This window comes from Pagrus pagrus (genome assembly GCF_965226575.1).
Source record: "Pagrus pagrus genome assembly, chromosome: 15".
NCBI lineage: Eukaryota > Metazoa > Chordata > Actinopteri > Spariformes > Sparidae > Pagrus > Pagrus pagrus.
The window spans coordinates 16,466,790-16,490,686 of NC_140199.1; the positions used below are offsets into that span (position 1 = coordinate 16,466,790).

The window sequence follows — 23,897 nt, forward strand, 5'->3', positions numbered from 1 at the left end:
GGACAGGCAGCCAGGAAAAATAGAATCGGGTCATGAGTCCCACAACGATAGCTAAAACGTGCCAGCACACGGGCTTGACTTTATTACGGCCTGTCAGTCAGAGACACATATGCAGTGTTGAGGGATCAGAGCTCAGTGTGAAGGAAATTAACACCGCCACCAATGTTTCCAAATACCTTACGGACGATTAGAAGTTCGTAACACCTCCATAAACCTGGGAATAGAATGATTGAGTGACAAAACCTGCAAATCTGTATTTCCATGATTCATGGTCAAGCATTTAAGTGCGTCTCTATCTTTATTCCACTCACAGAGAAACTAAAAAAGTTGAATTCTGGATTGTAACTACCAAGGCAACAAATGAACAATAAGCACCCATTCAAAAACGATGAGAATACCAAAACTCTGTCCTAACAAACGATGGTAGACACACTTCTGTAAATTACACATTTATTTTCAAGAAATCTTTTAAATATTTGAAAAATTTCAATGAAACCGCAGCAGACACAGTTGGTTTTACATATTGTCAAATAATGACTGCACCTTTTTAAATACATCATTCTGTACCTGTTAAAACAATTATTGTCTCATTGAGCGGTGCAGACCCCTCCAGTCTCCTAGTGTGAAAAGGCACTTCACTGTGTGAGGGGGGAGGAAGCTGGGAAGGTGCGGGCCCGGAGCAGCCGTGAGGGTTGAATAGTTTAAAAGCAATATTATACTCATTCATGCAACTTATCAAAAACAAACAAGAAAACAAAACAAAGTACAGCCAAGCACCCAGTCAGAGAGAAATAAAATCTCGTGGATAACATGATGTAGTACAAAGCTCTGAAAAATTAAGTAGTGACTTGAGAAATTTCCTCAGATGTATCTCCCAGCAACTTTATAGTTTTATTAGTTAAGTTTCTGAGTCATTCCTCCAAAAACACCTGCGGCTTGCCAGACAAAACCGCTTCCTGTTTAAAATACAGACACAGTAGAGCTTTTTGCCTGTGCTACAAGGTCTTTTTTTAAAGTGTTTTTGGTTAGCTACAAATCTTAAAGTGTTACAGCTAAAAAGGGAAATGTGCTCCAGATGCAATATGGCAGTCAAGAGGTCTGAGGTGCGAGTTTAAGGGCTTCCGTGGTGATGCTGCCTTGCCTCACTGCTGCGACAGAAGAGCGTTCCTGTTTGCCTTCATCTTCTCAAGGCGCTTTACTAGGTGGTTGTTGGTCATCTCCATCTCCTCTATCTTATCGAGAGATGTGCGCAGCTGTGGGGGAACAGAGGGGAGGACGTTACGCTCAGCCTGCTGTGATTTCACATTATTATATGCATGTCCGTGTCTTTACCTCTCTTTGAAGTTTCCGTTTTTCGGCTTTTAGTTCGTCTTCTACTTTCTCCGCGTTGTCTGCCGACGCCTTGTACCTGGACACTTGCCCTTCAAGTCTGTTAATCTGGAAAATGGACACAAAAGAGTGCCATTTGGTGACTTATTGTACTCAAATGTACAGTTTAAGAGAATATTTCTATTATTAAAGGATAAATATATTACAATTTGAACATTAACATAGCAGCAAACAATTATTTGCTATGTATAGATATAGTTGTTGTGATCTGAGCTTCTCTGTTCTCATCGCCTGGATGGCTGCACATAATGGAAGTGCATGCGAGTCCGTCCTCGTCTGCTTTCAACATGGTGGCCTGGTAAGAAACTTCCTCATATAACAGCTCATCACTAAAATGCAGCCACTGATTCATATTCTATCAGCAATGCCTAGTTTGAAAGACTCAACAAATTGGCAGTTGTCTGGTGACAAACTTTCTCATATAAAAGCTGAAAAATACACTAAAATATGTCTCTGTAAACATTTTAAGGAAAAAATAGGCTATGGTTTGGTAACTGATGCATACGTTTGTCTTGGTCTGACACACTGGTGCTCTACTGCAGTATCTAGTGTTAGTGAAAGTCATATTTAACCTTAAATGATAACCTTTATGGAGTATGACAGGACGTTCCTTTTTTACTTACATTTTGTTCCATTGTACCCATTTCCTGCTCTGCCTTAGAAAGCTTGAATTTGTATTCACTAATCTGTCTGTTGGCGTCTCCTACAGAAAAAACAGAAACCAGTGAGTTTGAACATACATGAAATGTTAAAGAAAAGATCATTTCATGTGTGAGCAGCAACATAATCATAAGGTCAACTTACTCTGCATCTCAATAAAGTGTAGGTCTGTACCGTTCTCCATCCTCTCCCCGTCTGTGTACGCACTGTCCATCTTTGAGTGTTTCTGTCTCTCCTCCTCCAGCTGATTCTTCAACTTCCTGATCTGAGCCAACAGTTCGTCTTTCTCCTCTGCCAACTTTCGTAGCCTGACATCTACAAGACAGAAGGAAAATACATTAGAGTGATACCGTACCAGATGTGCAAAGGAGCTTTGTGTGTTACACTAGCAGGAGGGATAGACTTTCTCCTGTGACTGCTGCTTGGACAAACTAAATTGTGTGCAGCAAGTTTGCAAGCGTTTGTGCTTGTAAATACAAACCTCATCAGATCAATTAACTAAGCATCCATGTAAACAGTCCATTTAGAGTCTTCAATCACAATCAATTCTTTGAGCTGCGTATATTTTCTGCAGCATACCAGTTCTGTTCTGTGGTACAACAATAACGTCTGACTCACCCAGCGGGCCCTCTCCTGCAGCCTCCAGCAACTGGGCGGCCTCCTGGGAGACCACAGTGATCCCTGAGGACTGAGGCTCATGGTTGACATCTCCGTTTGGTGTGCCGTCTGGGATGATCACCAGCCCATGTTTCTGAGGTGAGAGAAGACACGTTACTACTGATTTGCTCCACTAGAACAGAGGGAATGCACTGATGTCACTTCATTCATGAAGCCAACCCCTTGCCACCATTGAATAAACAAACAGAGCAACAATTACATGAATGGATGATGCTTTGATACCAAAACAGTCAAGTCCACTGGTTTTGATAACTTAATTAGTCCAACGGTATATCAAGTTACTCTTTTGCATTTGGTAGCACACACATGCTTGTTAATAAGGAGCTCAATTAGCCTACACATTAAAAAAATGAATAAACTAAAGTTATTTCAAAAAAAGTTGACGATAATTAAGTGTATTCTTCATTCTAGGGATGGTGAAGGCTTTCTAATTATTGGTGATATGTTAGAAAGATAAGTGTGTCATTCTACAGGTATGTAAATATTCTCCTCTTCATATTTCTGCATTTGCAAGGTAAATATCATCTGTAAGCAGCTCTGTTCCTGACACACGTGTATTTATGCAGTATGTAGCTCAACACTGGGGGCACTAACGTTGCATTAATAAAAAGCCTGAAGGCACAAACTAAAGTCCTTTTGTCCTTCCCTGAAGCAGCATGTGTCAGGGGTAACACTTCACAATAACCAACATTAACAAAAGATATAAAATACAGCTACAGTTAACCAAACTTAAGTTAACAGTTATTTCACTGTTGTCAAACAATGAAATGCTTTTTAAACCATTTATTAAGTCATTGTTATTGATGAAGCTGCATGTTAAAAAACCCTTTACAATTGCATTAGAAACAAACAAAGCTGTTAACAGTGAATTAACCATTAAAGTTTAATCATCTATGAATTGACTATTTATTGATGACATTTATCCTAAAGTGTAACTGTCTTGTTTTGAGAGAACCATGTCCGCATTACTTCACAATGCACAATAGTAGATGCTGACTGTTGTGCTTTTGTCACTGTGGAAAGTTACCATGGTGACGTCTATGTCCAGTAACATTAATTGCATATCCACTATGAACAACAAATCCACCAGTAATTTGATATCATACGCTGTAGTCATGGTCAAGTTCTGAGTAACGTGCACAAAATGAGTTATGCAAAACCAGCAACTAATGAAAATAAAATGGAAAGAAAAACAAAGAGGCAGAAGCAAAACGGCATTAACTGGCTTAGTTTCAACCAAAAGCTAAAGTAGTTTTGGACGAGCAACTCATCCTCTAATCTTGTTTTTTTCTTGCGGGACTTCAGAAAGACCTACCTCTCCAGCCTTGGCCTTCCCCTTGATGTCAGCGAGCTCATCTCTGAGCTCATCTCTCTCATTCCTAATGCAATCAAAGTACTCTTTCTGCCTCTCTAGGGCCTGGCCACACACATGAGAGAAGACAAGAGAGAGGAGAAGAGGCAGAGGAGAAGTTGGATAGACTTTGGAGAGAGACATGCAACACCACATGCTACAGCAAGACATCCTCCACACACAAACATGCACTGTGTGCACATCACGGCAACAAACATAAAAACAAACAATGCACACAGGAGAGGACAAGGCTGCATGCTACAGAAGATGTTATTGGGAGAAGTTAAGAGGTGTTGTAGATATGGATGGGTATTGTTAAGATTTTAACTGTACTACTCCTACTGATGCCGTTTATTGACAACAAGATATTAACCTTTAATATCAAATGTCAAATTGATTCAGGGAGTTGGAAAATGGGGACACCCCAACAAAATTAACTAAACCACAGCAGAAACCATGCATGTCATGCTAGAATATATGGATTTCTCTTACATGACAATCCAAAGCAAAAAATGTTTTTATTTCACACGCTGTCCACTGCAGGCTTCAACACAGTGCCAGTACATTTGCATTGTTAGCTGAGGTTATGCGATCCAAAATGAAAAACCCTGTTATTCAGACATGCAAAAATTCAAACTGTGATGGGTCCAGGTATGTGCTAATGCCTAAGGGTCTCCATCATGCAGAGACAGCATGAGAGGCAAAAGAGGTGGACAGACACCATGTTTAACCATCTACTGCCTCTCACGTTCTGTCAGAGCACCTGCGTGGGACCTCCTACCCCAATCTTTTTGTCCTTCCAGTTTATCGTTTCCTGCAGGTCAAACACCTCCCTGGTGAGGGCGTCTAACTTAGTCTGCATTTGCTGGCTCTCCTAGAGCACCAACATGACACAGTATAGGATAAGAACAGAAGAGGAAAAATTGAATGGAACAAAGACAGAGTGAAAATGCACATAAATACATACGGATACAAAAACAAGAGATAGAAACAGGTGAAACAGGGTGAGAAGAGACTAATTTGAGGAGATAACGCTGAGAAAGGAATGATTGACAGTGTTCATAGTCAGATAGAATGATGAAAAAGAGCAATAGAGTGGGAGAGGACCTAGAGGCAGGCCAGAGCCAATCAATCCTTATCAAATTGCTGTGGAACAGAGCTGCTGCTGCAGCCTGCACAGAGGCACTAACACCTTTCAAGGTGTTGACAGAATAGCAGTCTGATGCGGTCAGGCTGGCAGAAACAGTTTGATTTTCTAATGCAAGGGCAGCCTTACCTCTATAAGCTCATCTCTCTGGCGCATTCCCTCTTTCAGTTCTTCTTGTTTATGCTGCAGGACCGTACATGTGTGCTTTTGTCGTTCTAGTTCCTGAAAGCACAGGCAGAACATTTTAGCCACAACCCTTCAGTGTAAATATTTTTTTAAATCAACTTCTGGAGGGCACTTTAAATGATGATAAAACTCCTTCAAAACTTTCATTTGAGCGTCAGATATTTCACCTTTGACTTTCCTTCCAGCTCCCTCTTCATCTCAGCCATTTGTTCCTCCATCTCCTCTACGACGTCCTTTAGTGTATCCACCTGATAGATGAGGTTGGCTTTGTCGTTGTCCAGCTGTGCGTTCGATACCATGGCTTTCTTATACTTCTCCTCCACCTCTGCAAGTGACTCCTGAAGGGGTCAGGAGCATGTTAATAAACTGAATGAGGTGATTTAAAGCACAGCTCATCTACATGCACCAGGTGAGTTCTCTGGTATAAAATTAACTGTTTTTTGTAACACATTTAACACACTGCCAAACTACTTCACATATTTTATTGTCTAAATGTCATATTGAGTAAAGGCATAGTTCTGTTTATAATTCCACTTTTTGTGGTATTTTTTCATTTTTAACAAGTCATTTGAGACTTTTTGTGATGAGCAGGTGGTGACATTGTTCACACAATAACTGGAATACTTTGAATCACTTTCAGGAGTGAAACAAGGCGATGGTGAGAAAAGGGGATCTGAAAGAGAGAACTACAAGTGAATCAGGAAACAAGATGATGTAAATGTCTAGCTAAAGTGCATCAGCTGCATCCAACTCTACCAAGAACAAGCCAGGAGGTTTGTTAGTAAACTACTTTTATCAATAAAACATACAGTGTCCTTTCAAATAGTGCAGCAAGCTGCAGAAGGTGACTGCACTAAGGTCATCCAACAATGTGGCAATTAAATTGAAAGCATGACCGTTATCTGTCAGCAGGTGGAGCATTTTAACTCTTCTTCTTACAACTCTGAGCACAGCTGAATTGTGGGAGTGTCTTCATTTCAGGCCACAACAAGTGAGTTGGATCAAAACAGGAAGTGAAAGGAAGATCATGCAGACAGGAGGATCATTACGCAAGTCAGACTGGGAGCACGCAGGGCAAAAACACGGCGGTTGTGTTAGGAGCTACAGGAGGGGGGTACAGAGGGGTACAAGTGGGGAGGTAGGGGGGTTAGTTACGCCATACTGCTCCCAGAGAACAAGAGAAGGCATGCTGCGAGCTCAAGCCCCTCTACCTTCAGCTCTTTAAGCCCTTGCATGTACCGCCCTTCTACATCCTGAATCTGGTCCTTTAGTTCATAGATATCCTGTAGAGCAGATGGAAGGAATGGTTGGGGGTGAATTGGGGCATCAGAGAGGATGGGGAGTATCAAGGAGAGATAACAAAGCGCCCGCGCTGCCATCTCAAAGACAGTCCAAACACATGACCAGCCCACCAAGATATAAGGAGCAGCGTCACAGGACACATCAAGTCCTCCCGTGCACACATGAAGAAATACGGTTAAAGCAGACACTTAGACAGCAGGGAGGGCACAACAGAAGAAACGCTGTGGAGAGGTCATATGCAGAGGGAACAGATGTATACATACTTTACTATGACACACAACATGTGGATAAGCATTTAAGCTCTATGATAATGTGATGATGAACATGTGGAGCTGAAACAAACACAACTTAATTCATATGCTAGCATTTTTCATCACTTTCGTCAGTCATGTGTATAGATGGGTGGCACTGTGGGTTGTACACCTTACCCTAAGTTCACTCAGACTGGTGTCAGGGTCATAGACGCTACCCGTGTCTGTGCTGCCCCGCCGTGATGAGGTGCCGCCCAGCGACGCCAACGTGGCTGCTGAGAGGCCTGGGGTGGCACAGCGGGAGGATGGCTGAGAACACACAAAGTGCCACAGAAGTGCAGTCAGAAAAACACAGAAACACAATGCAAGATGCAACACAACTCCGACATGTTATTCAACACCATCATGTGATACCGCAGGGCTTCTAAGTGATCCTGCCCATTTCAAATCCTCTTGAGGGAGTTATTGTTGCTATCATGTGCTGAAGCAGATTTTACTTCAGTTTAACTTGACAAACTACCTCACACTCTCCACAGGCTGTGTATAAAGAATGCTTCTGTGCCGATCTGTTGTGATTACATGGTAGTTGCCTAATGTGGCACAGAAATCAATTTATAGCTCAGTGTGACATTTTATTTACTGACTACTGCACTGTCCCACATTACTGTGCAGTCATATTTCCACTGTCTTAGTCACTATGTGGTAGGGAGCAAAAGTTGCACTGAACAGAAGAAATAGCTTTGCAAGACCACAAAATATAAATCTGTCTAGTGCCACTGTGGTCTCCACATAATCCTAGTGTGCAGATCCAGTCTTGAGGAAATCTGCTTCAGTGGTCCTGACATGTAGCTGCTAAGTTTTAAAACAGAGGACCAAAACTTCTTGATGAAAGCCTGTTTGGTGCAAGTTTTTGATAACCAACCATCAGTAATGTGGATATAATGACTAAGTAGCTAAAAGCAAGTATTAAAACAAGTAGAACAGTTTGGTAAGTTCATAAAATATAGTCTCATATCAAAATAATGAGATAATAGATATATGGCCCAGCCCTTGAGCTTAATGACCGAATAAAGTAACATGCAAAATAAAGGTACACTTACACGACTATAATCTGTATACTGCTTGTCACATTTTTCATCCAGCTGAAAGAAAGAGAAGAAATTTTAAATAAAAGGGACACAGACCACTCTGAGAACAAGCGTCCTGTGTGGTCATGCTTGGAGCCGTTTCCTCACCTGTCAATCTGAGAGTTAGTCCAGGAGTTAGTATGAGTCTGGGGTAAGTGCTGCATGTTCACAGATCACCAAGTGTTGACAAGCAAATGAAACACTGAGTGAATCACACATCATCTCTTTTAAAAGAAGAAACATTTCTCTACGTCCATGCTGCTGCAGCACCGCAGCCACAACCACTTCAACCAACCATATTCCACTCTACTCATTTATAAGGTTGTCAATCATAAAACACAGACTGTGGGATGAGTTTTGAAAACCACATGTTATTTTTAATCATGCACCAGTTGTAAAATAATCCATCCATCATTGGTGTTCACAGCACACTGTAGTAAACTCAGCTTAGCCACTTACAGCGTCCAGATCTGGAATGCTCAAATCATCGAGGTCAGAAACAATGCTGCCCCTTCGGTTGGAGCGGCTGAAATAATCAGCAGCCGACTCACTAATGTCCGAGAAGTCAGACGACTGCTTACACACAGGATGAAGAGGACAGAAATAGAGGTAGAGAAATAAAGAATAGCAGAGGGCCAAAGAGTTAAAATCATCAACAGGTAAAAAGGACAGAAGGGAAACAATGACATACACATCCCGAGATCACGACGCCCTTAAAGGGCAAAGCATTTAAACTTCATGATGGGTATTAAGCTGATAATTTTACACAGTAAAATAATATAAAAGGAACCCTTGAAAAAGCTCTGATTATTGGACTATCGGCAATTGTGACTACTGCGACAAACAGCATCAGCAGATTTTGCGCAGCTCAGTCCCTACAGCTCACCACACTGTCCCTGCGGCCTCTGCTGACGCGCTCCTGGGACACGCTGCTGACAGTGTCATCATCTGAAGAAGACTGAGAGGAATACACACACATACAAATAGACACACAGGGACATGGTGAGGAGCTTAAGTAATGTACGATGGCTGCATGCCCAAGGCGCACTGCTTGTTCAAACAGCAATCCGTAAACATCCAGTAGCATTCTCCTTATTGAACTAGGGTTACAATTAAAAGATTCCTTTCATTGTTGGCGATTCATTTTATAGCTATCTTATCTATATTAAAAAGATTTTGGGGTAACACTTTATAATAGCCATCATTAATAAAGGGTAAATTTATAGTCGATTAAACAAGTTAATAGTTATTTTGTTATCAGTGAAATGCTGTAAAAATCATTTATTAAGCAACTGTAAAGTATTATAAGCATCAGTTGCAACTGTATATCAAACAATTGATTAATAAATGGTTTATAAAGCATTTCACTGTTTCTAAACAGTGAAATAACCACTAAATAACTACCTATACATTTACCATGTATTAATGATTCATGCATTTAAAACATTTTTTTTACGAATGCACTAACTGGATCCAAGTCAGATATGACAACCTTGCAACAACAGAAAACAGTCTCAAATCACACGCTTTAACATCAATCAATGACGCCGTTCCCTAAAGCAAGCTGTAGCCAGTTTGATGTGGGAGGAGGGAGGTTGGTGCTTGTTAGTAGTGGATATCTGTGCGTGGCATTAGCTGACACCATGCACAGTGGCTGTGGTTTTAAGGTGCTCACCACAGGGCTGCTGCGGGTGGAGCTGGCTCCAGAGGAGTACCAGCTGTATTCAGAGGGCTGTGTATGGGGAGAGGGGGAGGACAGGACAGGGGATCAACATGAAGACAGACGTCAGGCCACAGGCACAACAGTAAGCTGCCGTGGCGGTGACATGTTGAGCTGAAACGCTGTTTGACAAACACTCAGAAGACTTACAGCTTTTGAACTGTAGCCCGAACCGTAAAGACCGGTGTCGTCGTAAATAGAGGCCTGAGGGCACACGTGGGAGACAATGCAGGACTCAGCAAAACACAAGAGGGAGCATAAATCTTTAACACACAAGCTAAAAAAAAAAAAAAGTAGAATGACTTTCTCTGGGTCATGCAATAAACAGAAACACTCAATATTTCTAACATTAAGTAGGCCATTTGTTAGACTGTTCTACAACAAAAGCTCTGGCTTAACACAGAGTCCTGTCTTATCTAACTGAAACACAAATGTCTGGCCACAGCCAAGTGCTCAAGAGCCTCCAGGAGCTAAATATAAGCGGTCGCAGCCACCCTGGGCATCCTATCTGATGTATGCGACCACAAGAGAGGGGGAAGGTCTACTTCTGAAGGCAACTAGAGGCATGCAGAGAGATGCTGGCCACAAACTGACCGTGCTGTAGCTGCGAGACAGCCCTGTGCCAGTGGTGGAGGACGAGGAAGTGGTGGCCTGTCAGAGGACGGGAGCAGGGAAATGTCAGTTTAGAGGACAGAGGAAGCTGTAACGGGAATGTGAGGTGGAGAAAGACTAAAAATCTGCAGATAGTGGAAACAGGATGAATGTTTTGCTGACCCTGTTACATTTAGAGCCAGAAAAGTGTTGTGAGGAGAAGTGAGATCAGGTGACACTGTCCCTGGTGAATGTTTTAATCCTGGTGGAGCCCCACCTTTGTCAGTTATCGAGTAATTTACATTAATTCAAATGATCACAAGAACAGTTTTAAAGTGGAGAGAGATCTCAATCTTTGGATTTCTATGCCCATCGGCTTCACTGCCTACACAACCATGATCCTCTCTTTGCCTTGATGTTTTTATGGCACAAACAATGCCGCAGTTTGTAGCTATAAAACAAGTTTGCTAGGCATATAAATGTCTAATAAACTAGACCATGCAGATAGGAATAAACTTCTTCCGCTGGCTCTGGTTTTACTGAGAGTCCTTTAACCACATCAGACTGTGTCTAAAATGGTTGCAAGTTGGACAGCACTGACGGAAGGACCAACCCGGGGCTGATAGGAGGAAGTGGAGAGAGGAGGTGGTGCTTTGGTCTTCGTTAGGCTGGTGTAGTTCCTTTGATCATGGTACAGTCCAGTCTGGAAGGGTAGTGACATAATATGACCTCAAATAAACAACATAACAAGTTTAATCCTTAAGTGTCAGACTGCTATCAATCAACACATTCAACACGGCTTTGCCAACATCTACATGAGGCCTCACAAGACAATAGTCAGGGGTAATGTCGATCGACAATAAATCACCACTGCAAGCCACTCGGATTAGTCTACTGCCCTATTTACACGTGGCATTTACATTAGTCTTAAATGATCTGATCACAAGAAGGCATCTCTAGGTGTGAATCCATCCACCCAAGATGCATAGAGGAAGTATTGAGATCCAAACGCTAAGACCACATTAGGAGGTGGTCTGGGCCACATATGACCACTCTCTTTAGCAGAGTGTATGCACATGTGGCCTGGGCCACACTGAAGGACCACCTGCTCAACTGATGTCCTCTGCATTAGTACACATGAAACACACTGTCTGATTTCCATTGGGTTTACTGTAATGCATATTATGTGTCTGGGCTCTCTTACCTGACAGATAAACATCAGATGTTTGTGAAAACACTGTCTCTTTTTTTTCTCACTACCTTAAATAAAATGCACACTTTTGAGAGTTGTTGAGCATGGAGAAACTTTGCGAGGTGACTAGAGCATTACAAGCAATACATTAAATTGCTTCTTTACTTGTAAAAAGTGTCAGTTTGTAGAGGCATCACTGTAGGAGTGTGCCTGCTACTTAGTGTCTAAAAGTGCATTTTACCTGCCAACAGCTAGCAGCTGTTAGAACACTGTTTCAACTGATTTCACCATTAACACTCAATTTATGAAAGAAGACTTACTGATGGTAAACGGGTCAAATTTTACAAATACAGTAAACAGTAACCAATACAGGCTACGTACTCCCAGACTCCCAGTAACCAATACAGGCTACGTACTACCAGACTTTCTCAGACTCCCTCAGAAAAACCTCAAAGTTTTGTGAGTTGTTGAGTTATGACAAATTCTTAATCATTTGGGGCTTCTTGTAGATTCGGCAAATGCCATATATACAGTTCTTTCTTTATTTGTGTAGAGAACTTTTTGTCTATTTGTCCTAGCGACATACTCGTTAATTAGCACATGGAGCGAGAAGTGAGACCTGATTAAATGTAGTCACTTGAAAAACATTCCAGGTGTGACCTGACGTACTTAGAGCTCCACTTGTGATCAAATCAAACAAAGCCTATGCTAATGCCAGGTGTAACCAGGCTATACACCGCCTCTCCATGCTTGAGGCTGCAGCAATGAAACCAACACTAAAGGAGTACACTGACCAGCAGGTCCTTCTTCTTGGATGAAGCCCTTTTATGGCCATGCAGGTCATTGTACACAGAACTCTGTCCAGCCCGGAAAAATTGAAGAAAAAAAAAAAAAAAAAAACACGAAAAAGGAGACAAAAATTTGAGACGGGGCAAAAAGCATAGAGGCATTGATACACAAAGCTCATCACATAGGTACATACGGTGGAGCGGGAACTCTTGAGGGTAGAGCTAGTGGAAAGGCCATCAGACTAAAGAGAGAACAGTAGTTACAGGAATTGCGATCAGAAATCTGAGCAGCTGTTAGGTTATCGTTAGGTCGGCAGCACACACTTCAAACCATTTATCTATATCTACACCATGCCAAGGCCACAGTTAAGGAACAATATCATTTGTCTGTGGCACTCTGCCCATTATGATGGTTGTGAAAAATCACTAAGTCAAGTAAATACGATTTAGAAAAAACAGCCAATCTAAACTTAAAGTTTTTTGTGTATCAACAGGTACAAATGCAGATATGCACTATATAATCCTGCCGGAAAAGTTATTGACAATGTCCTTTGAGTTTCTTTGCACACAATGTCTTGTCTCGTCAAGGCAAAAAAGGTCCCTCAATAATCATACAGCAACAGAAGAAAAGAAATTCAAAGTGAAACAGATGTCACCAACGGTGGCCTCAATGCTATGTCTCCTTCCAAATGTATTTAAAAAGGGTGCAACTGAAGCAGAAGTAGCTGAAACAGACTGAGGTAAAGCTGATAAGCAGAAAATTTAAAATAGGAAAACAGTCGGTTGCTACAGAGCAAATCCATTGGGATATACGTTAGTTCTGCTTAGCACAACAGACCGCACGCCAACAATATCAGTTACTTCAGGGTAGATCTGCACTGTGGAGAGATTGGCAAACTCGTTTATTTCTGTTGTCATTTTCAGCCATAACTGTAACGTTTAACGATATACAGTTAAACACAGTGGTCTGACCTATGTGACGTTTCAGCTGCTTATTTTATGAACTGTGTTACTTTGCGTGTTTACTTTTTCAAAAAACAAAGTTAACCATGAGCAACATCTCACAACTGCTGGTTTTGGGTAAACTCAAATTCTAATTTTCTGTAGTCTGTGGCCCAAGAGATAAGTAAGCTCTCCAACTTAACATGGGCGATACTGTGTTAAAATGAGATATGAAAACATCAAAAGATGTATATACTTTGAAATAACATATTGTAAATGATGCAGGTGTTTTCTACCCAGAGGTTGTTTTAAACAAACTTTGCAATTACATGCTAATTAACTCCGGTGACATGCTGAGAATCCAGGTATTCTATCAGTTGCAGTATTTCACACATAGATATATTATGCGCTCACACACATGCACACAACGCACCAAGGCATCTTTTCTACGGGAACTGGATCGACTTCCCAAGTCACGTATTGCTGACGAGGATGACTTCAGATAAAAAAACAAAAACAGACAAAAGCAAACATCAAAAGAAAACTTCTCTTGGGAAAGTATGTTATGCTGTGACACAAATTAAAGTATTTCACCCAAATGTATTAATTCAACAAGTGCTCTCCTAACAAGAACAGTGGCCTTCACACATCAGCGTGCCCCTATGAGAGCACAGTCTAGTCTAAAAGTGGCAGGGATGTATTATGTACGCACCCTGTAGCTGCGGACTGACATGACATCATCATCCAGCCCCTGTTGATGTGGAAACATGGAGTCACAGCAGAAAAGCAGACGGAGAGGAACATGAGTGATGAGAGATTAACTGCAGGATTAAAGGAGAAGGAAGAAAGGAAATACAGGCTGACGAAGAGGAAGTGTGTTGGGGAGATACAGACCCGGTGATGACGGCTGCTGGACCTACTACTATTAGAGGATCTGGCTTTTTCTGAGTCAGCCTGGAGTAAGGAAGGAAAGTATGTCAAGATTACAGAAAGAAAGTCGAGAGGCTCAATCACAGGGGTGAGTAATGTCACTGCAAAACTCAACAGTTGCTATGCAAAGCCCAAACCATGCAAAACAACTTCTGTCATCATGTTTATAACCAAGTGGATGTCATAAACATTTGTAAATGTTATCCTCTTTAGGCACTGCAGTGAAATTAATGATATACAAGAACAGCTAATAAACTGGGCATTTTTTTCTCATCTGTTCTTTTCAAAAGTCAACAAAACGGCACACGATACAAATCTCTGCTTCTCTTTGCTGTGTCAGCACACAAACACACATACACCATGCAAAAGTTAGACATTAACAACCAAAAGCATCCATCATTTCTGAAGTAGCTGGAGGTTGGAAGAATAGAGCTACACGTCCAAACCACTTTCTTGCACGCAGACTCACCCACCCTAAATAAAGTCAAAGGCCAATGCTTGCTACAAATACACGCAGTCACAGATTACGGTGTCTCCAAAGCAAATACACTGCTCAGGCATATTTCCGCAGTGAGGTCCGGTATAGTATGTAAGTCAAGTGCAGCTAAATGGTCAGGGTTGACTGGGGCTCAAGCCCACACAACAGGCTGTTAGTGGAGTGAGAGGCTGCAACCCACTCTCTCGCTTGTTCGCCTACCATCCACTGGTGGATCTGACCCCATTTTCTGTTGCTACCACTGGAGGAGTGGTAAGAAAGCTGGACAGAGAGAGGAAGTGCCAGGAAAAACATACAATCATACTTCACCAAAAACTGCTGAAACGTAAAAACTGGGTGACATTTACAACAGGAATAGAATTTGGTTTCATCTGTGGACATGCAGCACTTTTAGTTTTCTTTCTGTGGGTATATTTTTGTGTATGACCTGTCAGATTAATCTTAAAAAAATGTTTCAAGGCATAAAGCCAAACAGCTCCTCTGCACCAGTGACTATGATTGCAGCTTGTGAACATTGAGTAAGTTACTGTTATTGGAGGCAAAAACAGGGTCAATTTTCATGTTTCAATATACAGTTGATCTGTGCTGAGAGCAGTATTATGGGACATTACACAAGTTTGTGTGATTGGTTCAATAATGGTCACGGTGCATCTTTGCCAGTCAGGTCCTTTTTGTGTTTTATACCTCTTTCTGTTGCCGTTCAAGCTCCCTCATTCGAATATCCCTTGCCTCCGCCCGAGCGGCCCTCTTTGCAGCCAGCCGCGCCTCCGCCTGTGAGACACAACATGAACACACTTGTTAGTCATGAATGGTAAATCGTAAAAGGTGCCTTTCTCTGAAGACACGCCCAACGGGTGCAAGGAATAAGCACAAGGAAAGGGATAGCTTAAATCAAACACCAATCGCATATTCCAAGACTTTATTTGGGTCCTGAAGTCATCTGTTTCCTGTGAGAGAAAAGAGACAGTGGAAAACGTATGCATGGGTTGATTTAATTTCTTCACAGCTGGCTGTTGAGGCCTATGAGGGTCTAGCTTCTGTCACTAGCTGTCACCTTATTAACTGACCTTTAATTGAGGAGGTTGACAATGTTATTTTTCAGTTGTATCATTAAAATCAAATTAAAAAATGCAATGCAGAACTGCTTTGATTTATATAAAGATATACAATCTAGTTTAGTGGACAGTTATGTACAGCATCAGAATAATGTGTCAAGTCAATAACCTTTTTATGTCAACAATGTATTTTTTAGTAGTAGTTAATAAACAAAACAACAGAGAACACTAGAAATAATGCAGTTCACCAAAAACAAAAAGAAGCCATCCAATAAATCGTCCAGGTTGTGTCAGAAATCATCTGACAACAATTACGTCTCCCACACCAAAATACCCAATATTTCAGGGATTTTGGTGTAGCCAACTGATATCTGGATAACGAGTAACAGATATCTGGGGCAGGACTTCCTCTTCTGTGTGCTGGTCAGTGTTTATAGTTCAATTAGCAACTTGAGACGAGAAGAGAGCTGGAGTTGAGAGACATAGTCTACAACCAGATTGTGTTGATCTGCATATATCATATAATCTGTCCGATAAATAACAAGAAACTGCCGTACGAGGATGCCAAAGATATATTTGAGGTAGGGCTGAACAAAAGGGTAAAAACAATAAGAATATTGCAGTTGAGATATGGCTCACAATAAGATGGAATAATTATTTTTGCATCAATATTTTTATTCACAGTTTTTATTTCAAATTTGATTTGAACTTTATACAAAAAATGTAGCTTCTACCATTGGATATTGCACTTGGCCATACTAGGATTTCGATAATAGTTTGATTAACTGTGTAGCCCTAATTTGAGGTAATTTAGAAACAGCAACTCAGTCATATAGTTGATCACCTGAGAGCACTAGCAAGTTTATCTTTTAACTGTATAATATTCAACTTAGTACAAATTTTGGTATTTAATAAACAAATTTAAGGTGCCAAAGTTCTCCTTTGAGCATCTGTAGCTGTCTCTGTAGTTTTTAAGCCATTGTTAAATTATACAGATTAAACTCTCCAAAATCACCTTAACAAATTCACAATCTATTAGGCTATAGTACGGACATGTTCCTGAACTGACCAGTTTCGTCTGTGACCAACAACTCTGTGCCCTGTACAGAGTGAGTGCTTGGGATGCCTCATCACCGACAACATGTGCTAACCATCAGTTTCAGGAGGAGGGATTTAAAGCCCTCATGGGGGACATGCCAATAGTGCACAAACAAACTGACAGAGAAGTACAGTGTCAACAGAAAACAACGTGAGTCACAATAGTGTGGTTCTGCTCAGTCCGTAAACATGGAGGTGATTTCACAATATCTAACTAGCTTAACCTTATAAAGCACAAACAAATCAAAGCCAAACTGAGCCCAATAAATTCCTCTGGGGGGCAAAGTGAGGAGAGTCATCACACAATTTGCCCCCAACTGAGTCAGAATATGAACAAGAGCTAATTTTACAGAGTACTTCAGCAGAGGGAGCTAATTTAGGTGAGCCATTACACAGCCCTGAGGAGTCACTTCACAGGTGACTATGCAGACAATCCTTCCATTACGTCCATAATACCAATTACATTCCCTCTGAAACTGAACATCTCACTGACCAAGAAAGGCCCATGTGCTCATGGAGCCTATCCCTTTATCTCCAACTAAAAGACAGTCCATAAATATGTGCGTGGTGTGTACAGTATCTCACTGCAGCCAAACACTGTCAGCATTCCAGCAATTTCTTATCTGCCCTGCCAGAATAGTCGGCCTGTGGGTATAGACTATTTCTGTTTCAATAATAGCCTAGAGCGAACAAACACTGTTTTATATTAATGCTGAACAACCACCAAAACCCAGGTTCTTTTTACCTATACATGTAGTGTGTATAAGAAAAATGTTAAATGTAGTCATAAACATTTTAAACCCAGAAAAAGACACTTGTGGATGAGATTTAGGTGAGAAGAAAGGAAGGAGGAAATGTGCTGTATTCAGCTGGACAAGTTTGAGTTTAAGTTTTAGTTTTAACAGGAGTACAGCAGCCATCGTGTTTAATAGTGATAAGATACCTAAAAGCTGCTGTAAGTGATATATTTTTATTTTAAAAAAGTGTTAAATAGCTCTATATTTCAACAGTATTCACTGTTAGTGTTTGGTAAGTAACCCGTGTCCCTCCTCCCCACGCTCATGCAGTAAAAGTTGGGGTGATGAGTGACATACAGTTATGATCATGTCATAAAAATGTGCATTTTTAATAGCTAATGAAGAAATCATCTTGAGCTTAGTGAAACACTTATCAATTTTTTACCATCTTATAGACCAAACAAGTAATCGATTAATCCAAAAATAATTCGACATTTACATTTCGACATTAACTGACAAGGAAAATAATCATCACCCCAAACGGTCATACAATGAAACATGCTCTGTACAAGGTCAAAAAGGAAGTAACGTTGCAAATGTATGCTTAGAGAGAGCTAAGAGAGGCGGCTGGCCCTGTGCTCTGCACCTGTTGAACTGTCTGACAGTATGACCTGCTCTGCACAGCAGCACAGCTGAGCTCTCTGTCTCTGTCCTATCTATAGCCTGGCCTATCCGGCCCCAGTTCTCTGACAGCCATATCACGGGGCTGGGAGGGTAACCTGAGCAGGAGAAGTTCACCATCAAACACACCTCCAGGACTTTGGGCAATCAAAATCCAGCAATCCACTATGAGATCACCTGGAGCACTCCAACACTGAATTGTCGACACGCTGAGAATATGATGAAGCTAACAGCCCAATTAGGCAAGTTCCACTCAAATTTAGTGATTTACTACTTTTCTCATTTAATGAGACTCTACATGATATCATACATTTCTATTTGACATCGACACAATATTTCAATATTAAAACTGAAAAAGAAGTTTCATTATTGTGTATTATTGTCTGAATACTCTGCAAATGAAAAATAAATTAAAGTTGCAAGGAAAAGGCTTACAATGGGCATATTAATTGTAACATGCTGATATGTAAATCAAGAAAATGCATAAATTAGGGCTGAACAATACGGCCAAGTGCAGTATCAAAATAGCAGGAGCTGCAATTTCTTGAAAAACGTAACGTGTCACAACATATCATTATAGATGAAACATTGTGGTGCTGCAGAGATGGCCGGGCCTACAAGTCATATGCTCTAGATGCAAAGGAACATGCTCATCATCAATTCATAAAGCTGAAATGCAAAAAATATCATTCCCACTAAAATCGTGATTAATATCGCAACCACAATGTATGTCAAAATGATCACAATTTTTTTTTCATATCATTCAGACCTAGCGTATGTATGTAATGTAGAATATGTTTAAGCAACAACCCCTGGCAGTTTAAACAACAAATACTGAGCTTATTACCAAATCACCCCAACAATTCTCGTCAATATCATCATCAAAAATCAAAGACAGCATATTTGGTGGGAATATAAAATAACCTCAGAAACTAACAGAGGATAGTCCGTCTTAAAAATAGGCCTGTACAGTCACTGTAGTTTTACTGAACTAGTCTACGTTATGTAAGTGACTAACCTTTGGTTATCTCTTGCAACATTAAAATTACATCACAGTAGTCCTTAAAAATGCTGTTTGCTTGCTTCTAATAGAACAAAAACATGAAATTCGAGCTGTACAATAAAATACAAAAAGTGTTTTAAAAACCTTGCATTATCAGGGGATGAAATTGGTCAAACTGACAGTCCCTGTCTGATAGTTGCTGACAAGCTACAATATGCGCTTTCATCTCTGTGGCCTGAATAGTCTCCAAACCATTCATGGAAAAAGAAAGTGCGACACTTTCCGTTGCAATGACATGTTGTTATAATAAATTAATCATATGGACTATGAACTATAGCTTCCACACAAAAACACACACCCTGTGTATACTCAGGAAAGTCAATGATTGCCTTGTTCCAGTACCATTAGCTCCCTTAGATCCTAATCTGAGGGACGACAGGTATGAGATGACCATCTAATTCTAACACTTGGACCCTGTCAGATTCATAAGCATGTTGCTGGTATTCAAAAGGACTCACTGCCCAGTAATGCAAGAGGCCTCAGAACTGGGCTGGTGACGGTGCAGGCTCAAATTCACAGTCATTCTCAGGAGTGATCCGTGCCAAGCGCAGGCAGGCAGGCTGTAACTTTTCTTAATCAGGTACAGACAACATGAGGCAGAAGCTGCAGTGTTTTGAATATTTGTTTGGGAGGGAGGTGATGTGCAACAAGTTAGACATCTGACCCTATGAACTCCCTGCACATCTGATCTAATCTCTGGTTTGCTCCACAAAGAGATTCAGATTTAGGACCTGACTGGGAGGGTCAGATGACTCATGTTTCTATGATCAGCCTGCATGACTATAAAGAGAGCAAATGGAGTCTTGTGCTTAGTGCCCAAGAATGAGGCACTGAACAGTTTTCACACACAGCACAGATGAAACATTCTTATAATTGGCCAAGGCAAATGTTTATGAAAAGCCTCTTTATCCAGTGTTACATTTCTACCTGTAGAAGGAAAAAAATCACTTGATTCATCCAGAAGTCTTCACAGAAAATCTGCAGACAACATGGCTATTTCTGGTATGTCTACCAACCACAAAGGACCTAAAAAGTCTGAAAAATGATCATTGTATTTCTTGCTGTTAGCCACCCCATTCTGAAAAGAGGCAAAGGAATGACAGCCCTGCTGTGGAACAAAATGGAATAATCCCTGGGCATGTCGTTACAGGCTAGGCAGCTTCTCTCCTCGGCCCGTGTTTTTCCCCCTAAACGAAAACACTACACGTCAAGTCAATCTCCCTGTGGTCCAAACCAGCTGTCTCCACTCGCTTGGGCTGAAACACATGTGGATTTTCAGGTTTTGCTGGTTAATTTAGAAGCAAATGTTTCAGAGGCCCATGTGCTGACACAACTGACCACTACATTTCAAATTAACATAATTTATTGCGTGATAGATACATGTTTCTGTCTCAGGTTGATTAAACACCTGGGAGCTGAGCAGTTAATTTTATAGTTTTAAATTATGACACATAATCTGCATTAAAAGATCAATCTATCCCAATATTTAAAAAATCCATCATGAGCTGTTGTCAAAGCAACAAGTCCTTAAGTCAAAATTGTTAAACTGCAAAACTCCATCTGTACAATCACTTTAATATATTTCCGATCCTTTTGTTTGTAGTATCAATATGTCAATGCTGTAATGAAAAGAAATCACCAAGGCCCACTAGTGTTTAAATTTCACAAGTGTTGTTGAATCATTTCCACGGTCTTTTGAAAAAAAAATCTTGACATGCTTGGGGAAAAAAAGGAAAAAAAAAGATTTCTTAAAGATTGGCCAAAAAAGCATTACTATAAAACTCTGTGTAAACCTGTGTGGAACAAATTGCAGAATCCAAATTGTATTTTCTTTTCTTTTTTCTTTCATCTATTCAGTTTAGTTCTGTCCGAGTCCGTTGATGATGAAAGATGATCTAAGCACTTTCTCTGTTTTAAGCACTGATGAGGACACACTATGGTCTTTAGATGCAACAGAAAATAGCCTACACATTCATTAACATTTTCAGGCTTTGCCAATATAACATTTCATATGCGTTTAAAAGGATTCTCTTTCAACCCATAGCGCAGTGTCAGCCAAACTTAAGAGTGCTGATAATGGTTTCAATTGTCTACTCATATTCCCTTAAAATGCGATGATGCTGCTGCCCAATTCAACAACATCCGTGATTGACAAATCAATCTTTAGTCTATTATCTGAACGAGAATAAACAAGAAAATTTGAACTGGATGAAATCTTATTAGCATTGATTGTACAACTCATGAATGAAGTAAAGGAAGAATATAGTATTGATCCATCCCAGTTTGCTTGGAAATGGAAACACGCGTGTGATGGGGTATGAACTTACCTCTCGGGCAATGCTACTCAAGGCCTCATCCTCTGCTGAAAACCGGTCTTTCAGAGGGGCACGCTTTCTACCAGAGCCTTGTGTCCCCATGTTGCCTGCAACTGTAGCTCCACCAATGATGTGTAAGGCCAGAGAATACACAAAACTGTATGCAAACGCCTAGAGGAAAAGGGACAAAAGATAGGAATTTAAACAGGTCTGTAAACAAAGTCAAGTGTTTCAATAATCTGACATGTGCATCAGGGTTGTCTCCAGTTTCAACTACATTTCATTGTGTGAGGTTTCATGCACCCTATTCACACCAACACCACAAACACTCCCTCATCTCTTACTTCCATTCCTGCAAGAACAGTCACTCATGTATGGGATCTATAATGGCTTTGGATAAACAGTTGTGGTTGACATTAAACAGCCTTCATGTGACATACAAGACCACTGCAACCTCAGCATCTGAGCATAACGCGGTCTACAGATGAAATGATATTTAATTATACATGATGATGATCCTAACCCCTGTTTGGTCAGTGATACGGCTCGCATTAACAGGTGGTAAATTAGTATTTCTCAACATCAACATGATGACTGTGTTTGATAGACATCCACACAATATCAAAGTTAACAGATCACACAGACAAAAGAGCCCTCTCGCTGGCTGGTAAATACTGGGGGAAAACGCCTAGTTTAGGACCCGGCTGAGTCAGTGGACCCAAACGAGGCATGAACACTCCTTCAAGACGTTGGATGATATGAACCCAGTGGATCCTAAATTCAAAATGACCACTCTGACTTATTCGGAAACACTGGCTAACGATTCAATGAATTCGGACAATGCCTGTTCAACTGACTGGACGAGTTATTATTAGCTAGCGTTAATCAACCAACTTCAGCTAACTTTTTGAAACACCATCGTTAGTTAACGTTTTGCTTACTAGGACAGTTTTCCACTCACTAATAAAGCTAACACTACTGTCCCTATACCGTGCTCCTTAGGGAAAGGGGATAGTAACTGCCTTAGCTAGGTTAAATAGCCAAAGTTACGCCAATGTTGTGCCCTGTTAGCGTTAGCTAGCTAGTTATACCAACGTTAACGTTGACTAACGTTAGCCAGCTCACTGGTAAGCTAACTAGGAATGCTAACTAGCATTCCGTGCTCCCAAAATTCTCATTAAAAAGTTACCCTTTCGACTCTTACACCGCTAAAGCTAGCGCTTCATAAAAACGAGAACTATCCGGACATGTCCTTTCCACGGCTATGACCCCCAGCACGGACTACAATCTCTGGGGGCCAAGGCTAGCCGATCAGTTTAGCTGGGTAGTTAGCTTGGATAGCCAGTGGGGCTAACCTCGACTCTCCTGAGAGGCAGTCAGGGCAAACTGGCATTGATCCTCCCGTCATATTTCCCACCCCAAAAATATAACGTTACCTTCGCGACACCTTTGAATAAACCGCGATGCTGCCAAGGTGTTGTCCCTTTCCTCCAGCAGGTTTAGGGGAGAGCCATTCGGCTTCTCTTCAGAGATTGGTAGTGTTTTTGTCCACACTGACAGCTGTCATCAGTCCGCCTTTCCGCCGCTCTCCACTGCCCTCCTCACCCAGTTTCCACACACACTGCACTGGTTAGCGACAAATGTCCCGGATGTTGGGAAAAATTAGGGTGTGATGCTGCCTTCAAGGGGCGTCAGACACATCAAATGTCAGCTGTAAAAACCGACTGGAGAGAGTGGTTTTCCATCGACTGATACTTAATAGTTGTTGGACTACATACAAAGCGACTTTCCAGTATTCAGCTTTTAAGGGCTGACAGCATGGAAATTGTTTGAACGAGTAATGACGCAAACGGCTGGTATTTTTTGTTGCTATAAATACTCCACTATAGGCTAATGCACAACTTCTTGCTTCGTCAACCCGTAGTCGGCTCCCATCTGACCCCCAGGAGGGCCAGAATGACTCTCTTTGTTAAATGTGCCTATGACAGTATTTTTAAAAAAAAAGAAATGTAATGATGACTCAGAATCAAATCTGTAATGGTGTAATGTGACAAGCAGCAGCAGAGGGTGACAAATTAGAAAGTGGCCACCTATACAGATTTTAATAATAAACAAAATAATCCATCCACACCGTGTACAGATATTTATCCAGTATTCATTCTTTTCTACCTTTTACAACATGCAGAATGGTATACAGA

At 41.0% G+C, this 23,897-nt stretch overlaps 1 protein-coding gene across 9 annotated transcripts; it reads right to left on the reverse strand.

The window, feature by feature from the left end:
• Positions 1–433: 433 nt before the first annotated feature.
• On the reverse strand, positions 434–23,332 carry lrrfip2 (leucine rich repeat (in FLII) interacting protein 2). Of its 9 annotated transcripts, XM_084375345.1 has the most exons (27): positions 23,136–23,332; positions 21,712–21,870; positions 15,435–15,521; positions 14,952–15,011; positions 14,219–14,278; positions 14,037–14,075; positions 13,758–13,820; positions 12,577–12,624; positions 12,389–12,451; positions 11,016–11,105; positions 10,406–10,462; positions 9,962–10,015; positions 9,767–9,823; positions 8,978–9,049; positions 8,551–8,664; positions 8,065–8,106; positions 7,142–7,273; positions 6,623–6,694; positions 5,579–5,749; positions 5,355–5,447; positions 4,860–4,952; positions 4,043–4,144; positions 2,668–2,800; positions 2,194–2,364; positions 2,013–2,092; positions 1,333–1,437; positions 434–1,253 (listed from the first exon to the last, which is right to left on the reverse strand). In XM_084375345.1, the coding sequence occupies exons 2-27, from the start codon at positions 21,799–21,801 to the stop codon at positions 1,143–1,145; spliced, it is 2,259 nt and encodes a 752-aa protein (XP_084231471.1). In that variant the 5' UTR covers positions 21,802–21,870; positions 23,136–23,332; the 3' UTR covers positions 434–1,142. The 9 variants fall into 9 exon arrangements, with proteins under 9 accessions (XP_084231471.1, XP_084231472.1, XP_084231473.1 ...); XM_084375346.1 differs by lacking the exon at positions 6,623–6,694 and having other exon boundaries at positions 23,136–23,331; XM_084375347.1 differs by lacking the exons at positions 4,043–4,144; positions 4,860–4,952 and having other exon boundaries at positions 23,136–23,331.
• Between the last annotated feature and the right edge of the window lie 565 nt (positions 23,333–23,897).